Below are 11,708 nucleotides of genomic sequence, written 5' to 3' on the forward strand. Positions count from 1 at the left end.
CATATTTCAGTGATAATTTCACGTGTGTATTTTTGTGAGAAAGCCTTTCCTAGGGCACCATTAATTTTGACCAATTGGACCCTGACCTTGATGTTTGACTTACCTTGAAAAACTTTAACCTTTTCCATATCTTTTCAATGGTTGCTGCTAGGGCTTTCATATTTCACAGCTCTATTCCTCGAAACAAGAACCTTACTTTGGGTACCAACATACTTGATTTGCATTTGAGAAAGTTTAACCTTTGCTATAAGTTGCCATACGGGGGCATCAGTGTTTCACAAACACATCTTGTTTGAATTTAAAATAGACCACAAGTTAAAGATATTTTTAAAAACACAGAAAATTTTTCGGACGGAGGAATGGGTTGACAAACAGTGTGATTATTATAAGACTACCAAAAGTCCTTGCGGGGCCCTAACAATACATACACTGCATCCGATATATTAATTGATCAATGCACATTAATGTTGCATGCCAAATGATTATGTATTATAATATATTTAAAGTTGTAAACAAACAGTTTGACTTCACTTATATGTACATAACTATTTATGTAATTATTTGATAACACACTATTTTTCACAAAAATGTAACATGGTTGGTGAATCAATTAAGATAAGTAATATTTACAGAATGTGACTGGGTTCTGTTCGCGCTTTTTTTTTTTTTTTTTTTTTTTTTTTTTTTTTTTAATTTATTTATTTAAAAGAAATATTTCATATTTTAACCATGTGTTATAAAGTGGATCCTGAAGTAACATTGGCCGCACTGTATAGTTAATTTGGATTAAACTGAGAAAATGTTGCAAGATGGTTAAATCCTAATGATAATTCAAATTCCTTTTTTTATTTTGTATTCAACCTAGTCATTAAATTCTAAAATAAGCCAAAAAAGAGGTAACAAGTTTTATAAACAATTGAACAAGCAAATCAGAATCTCCTAAGACACAACTCACGTCAAAGCTGCGCGCGCATGGAATATCCTATCAACAAAGTGCCTTGTGAATGGTTTGTTACAGGAATTTAAATAAGTAATCAGCAAATAAATGGTACCTCGATACACACTAAGGATGTGTATATCATGTATATACTACATATAAGTAAAAATGGTGCTCGGATAGGAGGGGCATAAACCAGGGACATATATGTAGCAACGTTTTTCCAAAGTGAGGAATCAGCCAAAAAAATTGTGAAACAAAGAATGATGCTTGAAAAAAAACGGACAGACAAAACCAAAAATGCCCCAAAATCGAGACTACGGACATCTTCTCTTTTTTACAAAGAAACAAAACAAAACTTGGGCGGGGCTGGCCTTAAAATGAAAATTTCCACGGTATAACAATGGGCAGCAGCCCTCCCCCATGTCACCCTTGATACTACGTGCCTGTAATTTTTGAGTTTTTTATGTACCCCTCTCCAATTACTATATGGGGGGCTCTCCTGAAAACATCATAACAAAAAATTCGGAGAGGGATACATTATTGCAGCTCTTTGTGTGTGTGATTTTATGAACGATATCGATGAACAGAGAATTCAAAGTACGATTTATACCTTTCTAACCCTGTAAAGCATACTTGTAATGAGATCAAAATAATATATGACAGAAAAGTATTGATACTCATTTTTTTCTATTTCGTTTTAAAATCCTTAAAAACGAATCGCTCCGTCAGATAAATGAACGTCAAATAAAGTAACCAAAAATACAAAAAGAGGTCATTGTAATAATGTCGCCCAGTCTGCTTTTATATGTGCCACTGGGTTTTTTTTTTAAATTTTTTTTTTTTTTTTTAAAAAAGAAGAAGCATGACCGTAAGAGATATACTCGAATCCTTTTTATCGAGTCCTTTCATATTTGAATCTTTTTTTAATAAATCCGTACTATTTAAAAATGCAAATCGTCTTTATATGCATGTCCTTCTTACGCGCCAACACGTGTTCTCTGTTCACAGTTGTTTTAATCCGTTGGCCTTGACTGGTCACCGGCCGCCGAGTTCAGATCAGGAATAGGATCAATACGATAGGCTAGACATATGTTAATTAATCTGATACGAGGGCTTACAGACTTCTAATCCTTTAAATAATATTACATTCCGCAATAACATCCCCACCCTCCAAAAAAAAAAAACTAGGAAAGTCCGATCTCATTATAAATGCATGTATTTAATAAAGGTCTACAGATATTAAGTGGTCGGTGTTGTCTTACCTGAGAGGCATACGGATAAACAAGTAATTCCGATTATGCATAGAGAATTCATCGTGCCTTTTCTTGCAAGCGGTCAAAAGAGGCTATCAAATATCCTTTGATTTTTTACGCTATTTGAAAAACGCACACATACACATACACACTCTTGAATGCCGTCTGCAGGGGTTTCCTACGGGGAAAGCTGGCATTACGATGATTAATGCCAACGTCTGCAAACGTTGACTCAGAGAAGGCGGAGTTACAGTCATATTCAAGAGGGAATGCTTCAAACGAAATACTATCAATTATTTAATAGATGGTTAGAAAAAGTCAATAGGCATGCTGGTCGTTCCAGTGGTTGACATATGCAGGAAGAATTCTCTTCATGCATGTGCAACACACAATATATGGTTATCTTCATTCAAAGAACAATTTCAACACAATTTATTTTTTTTTAAAGTTCTTTTGTTTGCATCCTTACAGATCAGCTAATTTTGAAGACTGCATATTATATTCTAACATATTTACACGGTACATGATGTAAGGTCGATGTTATACGTGTTGTCACATTCAGAATAATTCCCCTCGAGCTAAGTTGCGAGGTCATAGACATCAGTGGGATCGTTTGCAGCTTATTGACGCGCTGTAGTTTTATCACGATGTATTGATGAATACGCAAAAAACGTCCAAAAAACAGAATTTTTCCAGACATGCGTTTGTAGGAGCTTCTTGCTCCACCAAGTAACGTAAATGCTCGTCGTTTCTTAAGTTTTCTTTTTCTGATGTTAGAACATTTTTTAAATACCAAGTAGGCTTTTAATACAGCTAGAGAAATGTTATGATGATCAGCCCAATTTTCCGATAATAAAACAAGAGGCTCATGGGCCACAACGCTCATCCTGATCAGCAAACAACCTAGGATATTTTGCAGATTAACATTTTCCGTTACCCTACTCTTGAAAAGATTTTCTTCTTTATCCTACGTTCACATGTTACTCTGACCCCTATTGTTGCCCCCACCTTACTCTTGGGGTTCCATGATTTGAACAAACGTAGATCTGCACAACCTGAAGATACTTGTATATTGAATAATGTCCTTGATGTTCCTACAGATTTTGATACATATTTGATCTCCTAAAGTCGAACAGACTTTGAACAGAAAAGCTCACGTAAGCCTGGACTTTGGCATAGGCTTCCCTCTAAAATAAGAATAATGACGTTTTAGTTACTTACCAATGATAAAAGATACAATGAAACACTGAATGAAAACCCTAAAAATATTCAACCACCTGACCATGACTTTGATTGATTGTCTATTATTTTACGCCAGTCCTCCGTATTTCAGCCATATTTTGGCTAGACCATGAGTTTGAAGAAGGATAATATACATGTATTTATTTATTATATTATATTATATTATATTATATTATATTATATTATATTATATTATATTATATTATATTATATTATATTATATTATATTATTTATTATAACAAAAGTATTTATGTAGTATATTGCTAAATGTCATTTCTAAATAGATGAAAATATGGCTATTTTTGCTCAATGTCCATTTTAATGTAAATGGAAAGCATTTGGGGAAATTTACTGCAACTGTAAGTTAAAATATATATTCATGTTCCTGATATCGGAGATTGCAGATATATTTTTTTAATGTTTCGGTGTGTCTGCCTGTCTGTCTATGTGTTCTTTTGTTTACAACTTTAAAACATGGAATCTGTCATTTTTAATTAGATAGTAGTTTCTAATTAGGAGCTGTGCCCTGACCTCACAGCAATGTCATTTAAAAAAGACGATCATAGTTTATAACAAAACAGTATGTAACAAGTTCACCACAAAGCGGAGCATCCCCTCGCAAAAGAGCATATCGACCCTGATATGAAATGAATTATTAAATGCTTAACTTCCGTTACACGCAGGCACTCACTCACTTACACCCCCTCTCCCAACACACACACACACACACACACACACACACACACACAAGCGCGTTACTATTTCCCTTCCAACTTCGTTGTGAGGGGGTAAACAATTTTTTTTGCAAGGGAAACACAATGTTACTTTTATGTTATTTTCCTTGGAGAATACTTTTATAATTCTACAAAGATGCAACTAGGTTTTGAATATTGAGCATGTTGAGTTTTGATATGTTCCATGTAGGTACATTGTATATAAACCGCAGTTGCATGGAGAAACAGTTACATTTTAATTTATTAATCAGTGTAAAATTTATTTGAATAGTGATCATTAATTATGAATGATTTCTGAGTTAAAAATGAATGCATATGCCATTCTTTTTAGCTATTACTGTATACATGTACCTAGAACTTCTATATCAGCCATGCTGCAGTGAACAAAAACGAAAGTAGTCTGTCATCGATCCGCAAACATCTCTGTCTGTCTTCAATGTGCGTGTTTCATAATTTTGTCTGTCGGATGCTCTGTTAATGTTTATTTTCAAAATTTTATTATTGATTACAGACAGAAAAACCAATTCTTCATGACCAGTGTATTCATTAATTTTTCTGTGCTTTAATTTAAACCATATGGCATACACTGTAAAAAGTAGTGTTCAATTTTAACATGTTCATGTGTTATTTGACCCACGGCAGTGTTAAAACTTGAACGCATCATATGTTAAAGGTGTAAAATCTTAAACGCATAGTGCATTTAAGTATTCCATGTACTCTGCTTTAACATATATGTGTTAATAACTTCTTTAGTCTTCTTGCAAGGTTATTTCAATTCATATAACTAGTTGTTTTTTTTACCTTTGATTTTATGAATATAAATTTCTAGCTTAGCTTGTGTAAATATTCTGTAACTCCCCCGACTGATATATTTTCTGAACAGATATCAATACCTTAGTATACAAATATGTATATATAATTTTAGGTGTATATCAATTTATATGCATTACATGTACACTGACATGATTAATAATATTCATTATTTGTTTGTTAACAATATCAGTAAAAATCCTTGAATTGTTTTTGTTGAAAAAAAATCACTTAAATGCAAGTAACTGACACATACTATATTGTTAAATAACACCAGTGTTAAAATTAGGAATTATTTCATTAACATATTAAGTGTATTATCTTCGTGCCTGGCCTCTCTCTAGTTGACCTACATGTAACCTTTTGTCGCCGCATCAGTAATTTCTTTGTTTCAAAGAAAGCGGTCAGCAGAAAATTCAAAGAAAGGATTGCCAACTTCGGTGTGTTCTTGTGTGAAAGGGTAAGTTGATTTTTAAGTAATTTAAACTATAATAAAAATTTATCTCAAAACATTTTAAATATATAATTATTTTTCAAAACTATTATCATATTAAGCACTTGAATTATGCATTCTTTGGTCGGTTGAGTCAAGTAAACAAAGAGTAGATATTGTACTAATTTGTAAACGTTTTCAAAAACTCGCTCATTCTTTTGATTTTTAATAGGTTATTTTATGATATTTAGCACACTTCCAAACTTAAAAGTATTTGCTTATGCATTTCCATCATTTATTTAGATCGAATGTCCAGTCAATAAAAAAATCTACCATCAAAACATCTCAAAGGATCTCGAGTCTGAAGAGGAATATCCCCCTTCCCTAGTAGCTTTCTTAAGTGATGAAGAAATTGTGATATACGTCGTTGGAGAAGGATGTAAAATATTAGAAACTATGACTGCATATTACGTATTTGACCTGGACTACCCAGTAATTTACGGACAGGTTTTGGGTATTTTGCAACTCTGGGTGGTTGGTGATATTTTTACACAAAACAAAACTACAAACTGGAACAATTTAGTGAGCAATTTGGACATGCATATGTTAAAAAATAAAATTATTCTCGTAAAATGTGTATTTATCTGTGTTTTTCCCCACAGGACAACAGAAAAAAGGAAAATAATGAGGATTTTATTTTTTTAAAAATGTGTTAACTGGTTAACATCAGCTTTGGAATTAACACGTTAAAGCGTGAATTAAGTGTTTCCAGGGGTTTTAACGTGTAATGTGTTAATTTTATGAAACATTTCTACATGTTAATAGATCAACACACACGTTAATGTATTTACACTTTAACGTGTGAATTAAGTGTTTCCAGAAAAGTGTTAATAATTGTGTTAAATTATTTACACTTCTTTTTACAGTGTAAAATACATACGAGTGAATCGGAACTGAGGCAACCCGTAATTGTCGACTTCATTCACTGTACGTAGGTAATATAAGCTACAAGTACGTAGCTAAATAGATCTATAGTGATTGTACAAGTGTTGTTGAGAAGTAAGCGTTTACATGCTTGAAAAGTACGGAGAATAATCGTGGAAACGTAAACCTGTAATTGGCACCTTCACTGTTCGTAGGTAATTCAAGCTACTTAGCTAAATATGTTGTGAATGATGTTGACAAAAAATTCGAACCCGATTGCACACAACTCAATACCGAAAAAACAAAATGCTGTATGTTATGTTTTATTATCCCCTCGTTCAATTTTATTTATGTGATTGAAATACAAGAAGATCACACAAAAGATGAATAAATAAATATGTTTATCATTCGACATCAACCCCGACGCAAATTACGTCACTTCCGTTACCCACACAAGGACAAAGTAACCCCCCACCCCCACCCACCCCACCCCCACACATATCCTCTCCGACTCTGTTGCCAGAGGATAACAAGCAAATTCAAAAAATTGTGGTCCCCCGCTTTCGGTGTCTTAGTGGATTTAAGGCATATTGTAACAGTCTTGTTTGTGTGGCCTATCTTAACTACCCATCGTACAAAAAAGATTGACATTTTTTGATTAAGGGTATAATGTCAAAAGTGATAGTTCTTTTCAAAAATAGTTGTCACAGGTTATGTACATGTCAAATATGAAAACCCTATCTTTTCTCAATCAAAAGTAATCAAAAATTTTGAAAAGTTTTCTAGGTTAAACTTTAAGGTTAAGTTCAGGAGGCCCTACCTTCTCTCATTCAAAATATAACTTATCAACAATGTTAATATATTTTTAAAGGTCAAAATGCAAGGACAATGTCACAAGGTCAAAATATCATAGTTCATTTGGAAAGGTCTTGCCACAGGTAACGCACATGTCAAATATGAATACCTCAATTTCTCTCATTCAGAAATTATCACCAATGTTAAAATTTGTTATCTGTAGGTCAAAATTCAATATCAAGTGTTAACATATAAGGTCTTTTCACAGGTTATGCACATGTCAAATATGAACACCCTATCTTTTTTCATTCAAAAGTTATCACCAATGTTAAAATTTTTGAAACGTAGGTCAAACTTCATATTCAAGGTCATGAGATCAAAAATCATTTAGAAAGATTTTGTCACAGATACATTTAATGCACATTTCAAATATGAACGCCTAATCTTCTCTCATTCAACATTTAATTATCACCAAGTCATATTTTTGGCAAGTTGGCCAAACTTTAAGGTCAAAGTCACGGGGTCAAAAATAAGTATATTTAGAAAAATGTTATCACAGGTAAACTACATAAACTACATATGTAATATGTAAGTCCTCTCTTTACTCATTCAATAGTTATGACCAAGGTAAAACATTTGTGACAGAAGACTGAAAGACAGACGAATGAGGTTTCAATGTCCTCTGGCTTTCGCCAAAGTAGTAGTAAACGATGATAACGATGATAAAGTTTATGAAATAATTAACATAATTATTTTATTTTGTCTTAGTACAAATGAAATAAACTTTTAAACTGAATTAAGGATGACATTTACTCAGGGTTTTAGTTGACAGAAACGGTCTGATAAAGCTTATAAAATCAAAAATTGTTTTAAATAAACAAAGTAACCATGTAATAAATGAATATCAATATCAAATGTTAATATTTTATAATTTGACGACCATATGCAACAACAAATGTAGAGTTTTGATAACACAGAGGAAATTCGGATTATTTTTTTTAAAATTTTATTTATCTTATTTATTTATTTATTTATTTATTTATTTATTTATTTATTTATTTATGATAATTCTTTTTAAATGTTATGCTAAAATAAAGTTTCTTGTATGTTTTTTTTTTTGGGGGGTCGCTTTTTTCATCTCTTGATTATCATGCCATGTAACGTATGTTACTACCACAGGCCTTTGGATCGCTTAAATCCGACTTTAAAAAATCGGGGTGTATAAAAAAGATAAAGGTATGGAACTCCTTTCATAGGGTACCCACTTTCTCTAATAAAATACTTTTAAATCGAATGCTCTAGAATTTTACTTTCTATTCATATCTATTCATATATAATCACTCTACATTACTACCAAAGTTCACGCCGAAATTCCATGTACTTCCCGAGATATGGTGAAATCAATTCCAAAATTGACCTACTTTTTTTTACTCGACATTAGCTTGGGCCCTGGTTATCCACATGTATACAGACGGTGTTTGAACTGTAGCGAACAGCTGCATAGTATTTGCACAATCTTTCAACATTTTAAAGTTGATTTTTTACTCCAGATCGTAAGGTTAAGTCAGTAATAATTCCTTACGCGAAAAAAAAAATTAGAAAACGTTTGCTTCAACAACTTCACAGCCATGTTGTTTATAAATGTAAAAAGAACTATGATTGAACGAAAATTTCCCGGAATGCATAATATACCTTTTGATTTTTTAAAAATTTTACGCTGAAATGATGTTGATAACTTAATAAGACCATATGATGAAATCAGATAAAATTTTGTAGAAACTGAGTGCTAAAAAACAATTATTCAGAGGGGAGTATAGAATAAATTCCGGGAAGAATTCGTCCCGTCGTTCCCGCTTTACAATTAGTGTAACTATTCAGAGGCCCAAGCTAATGTCGAGTAAAAAAATAAGGCCAATTTTGGAATATGATTTCAGCATATCTCGGGAAGTATACGGAATTTCGGAAAGGACTTTTGTAGTAACTTAGATTGTTTATATGTGAATAGTTATGAATAGAAAGTAGAGTTCTAGATCATTTGATTTAAAAGTATTTTATTGGCGAATGTGGGTACCCTATGAAAGGAGTTCCATACCTTTACTTTTTTTTAACACCTTAATTTTTTTAAAGCGATCTAAAGGCCTGTGGTTACTACGAATCAAATTTGAACCGCGTTCACACGGAGAATTATATACATACGAATATTAATTTAATTCGAATTAATTAACTGCGCATCAAATTGCTTCGCATAACTCCGTGTGAACACCAGACGAAGAGAAGCTAATTCGAATTAAATTTTGACGCATGCGTAATAGCAAAATTAAGCTATGTACATTGTATATCTGCTCTGCATTTAATGTGACGTGCAAATGACGTCATAAAAGTATTAATTTATAAAATAAAATTTTGACGCGCATTAATTTACTTCGCATAATTCGCATTAGTTTGATTCGCATTATTTTACTTCGCATTAATTTACTGCGAATTAAATATCTGATGCGCATTCGTGTAAATAAGGCATTAGTTTCCGGCCAATAAATGGATTTTAACATGATTATGCTTTGTTATATTTCACGTCGATCTCGAAGAAATTATATTTTACCTCAAACGTACGAAAATACAGTTATTACATTTTTAACAGTGAAATACTGGAATTTATTTATTGAATAAAAGTGATATTCTGACATAGTGTGAAAGGATATCAAAATGGTATTTTCTGACATAGTGTGAAAGGATATCAAAATGGTATTTTCACAGTGTGAGAATATCAGAAGTGCGGCAAAACTCTCGATTTTCATTCCCATCACGAAGAGTGTTTTTTAAAAAACTCCCTGGTCTGTTATAAGACAGAGAGAGTAAATGAACCATCCTAACAGAGACTAAAACTGCCAAAGTTTCTCCAAATATGTTTTTCAATCTCGCAATGGCTTAACCGCTCATCTATGACGTCACAGCCTATGACATCGTGTTACGAAAAGACAGAGTCAAAGGGAAAATCAAAGAAAACGCAAAAACAGCATAAATATTTAGAAAACTCTGGCATGCTCTGTGAAGAACAAGCAGGGTTTAGAAAAGGCTATAGCACAACAGATCATATATTTAATCTTAAATGTTTAATTGACTTGTATTTACATAGAGGTAGAAAATTGTATTGTGCTTTTGTTGATTATCGTAAAGCATTTGACACTGTACGAAGGGCTTATCTATAGCAAAAAATGTTGAAACATTCTATAGATGGAAATATGTTAAAAATAATACAAAATATATACAGTAATGCAAAGTCTTGTGTAAGGCAAGGCAGTTCTTGTTCCAATTTTTTATTTCAAATATTGGTGTACGTCAAGGTGAAAATTTATCACCTGTTCTGTTTGTCATTTTCCTTAATGATTTGGTTGAATTTATGTCATATGCCTATAATGGCAGCTCACTTATTAGATACTGACGAGATAACTGTTAATTTACGTTTGTATTTGTTGTTGTATGCTGATGATACATTTATTTTAGCAGAGTCAGCTGCTGAAATGCAAGCTTCTTTAAATGCGATGTACTTGTACTGTCAAACTTGGAAAATGCAAGTTAATTCTCTTAAAAAGAAAGTTGTTATTTTTTCTCGCTCTAACATAAACACCGATAATTTACATTTTACTTATAATGGTGATAGACTAGAAATTGTTAGAAATTTTCAATATCTTGGGAAAAAAATTTCTAGTAAAGGTACTTTTAGAAAATCCAGGAAATTAAATTTACCTATTGATATGCAACTGCAACTTTTTGACACCATGGTTGTACCTATTTTGTGTTTATGGTGTAGAAGTATGGGATTTTGAAAACTGCGGCATTTTAGAATCCTTTCAAATGGAATTTTCCTTTCATATGAAAAAAAAAAATCCTTTCATATGAAAAAAAAATTTTAGAGGTTAAAAAAACTACTCCTCATTGTATTGTTTATGGAGAGCTGGGTAGAATACCACCTAGTATACTAGTAAAGTCTAGAATGGCTGGTTTCTGGCAAAGGATTTTGTGTGGTAAAAATGAGAAAATTTCCTTCACATTGTACTCAATCTTGTATCAATTTAGCTCAAAAGGTTTTTACCATTCGAAATGGCTCATGGAAATTAAGAATATTTTACATGATTGTAATTTTGATCTAATGTGGAATGCTCAGTATGTTAATAAATCATGCAAAATTGGTGTGTTGGTTAAGAATACATTAAGAGATAGTTTTATCGAAGACTGGAATGTAAATGCATTTTAAAAATTGTCCAAAATGCCTTAATTATAGAATGTACAAGTGTGATTTTGGTTTTGAAAATTATCTAAACATGTTACCAAGCGATCTTAGATTATATTTATGTAAATTTCGTTGTTGTGTCAGTCATAACTTGCCAATTGAAGCTGGTAGATTTTATAGTATTGATAGATCTGAGAGACACTGTAACCTCTGCAATAACAATGAGCTTGGTGATGAGTTTCATTATTTATTTAAGTGTCCTTTTTTAAGAATGAAAGACAGAAATTTATACATATCTTTTTATGATTTGATGAATACTTCTGATATATATGAACTAATAGGTTTAGT

General features: G+C 32.1%; 1 protein-coding gene across 1 annotated transcript in view; it reads right to left on the reverse strand.

The window, feature by feature from the left end:
- Positions 1-2,359, reverse strand: part of LOC133179097 (uncharacterized) — a 33,119-nt gene extending 30,760 nt beyond the window's left edge. The window contains exon 1 of the mRNA XM_061313836.1: positions 2,203-2,359. Coding sequence (XP_061169820.1) covers positions 2,203-2,254 — 52 coding nt within the window. The 5' untranslated portion in view covers positions 2,255-2,359. The remainder of the gene's footprint in view (positions 1-2,202) is intronic.
- Between the last annotated feature and the right edge of the window lie 9,349 nt (positions 2,360-11,708).

The sequence above is a fragment of the Saccostrea echinata genome, unplaced genomic scaffold (genome assembly GCF_033153115.1).
Source record: "Saccostrea echinata isolate AGI-Se365-2 ecotype Australia unplaced genomic scaffold, CSIRO_AGI_Sech_v1 ptg000004l, whole genome shotgun sequence".
In the NCBI taxonomy this organism is placed as follows: Eukaryota; Metazoa; Mollusca; class Bivalvia; order Ostreida; family Ostreidae; genus Saccostrea; species Saccostrea echinata.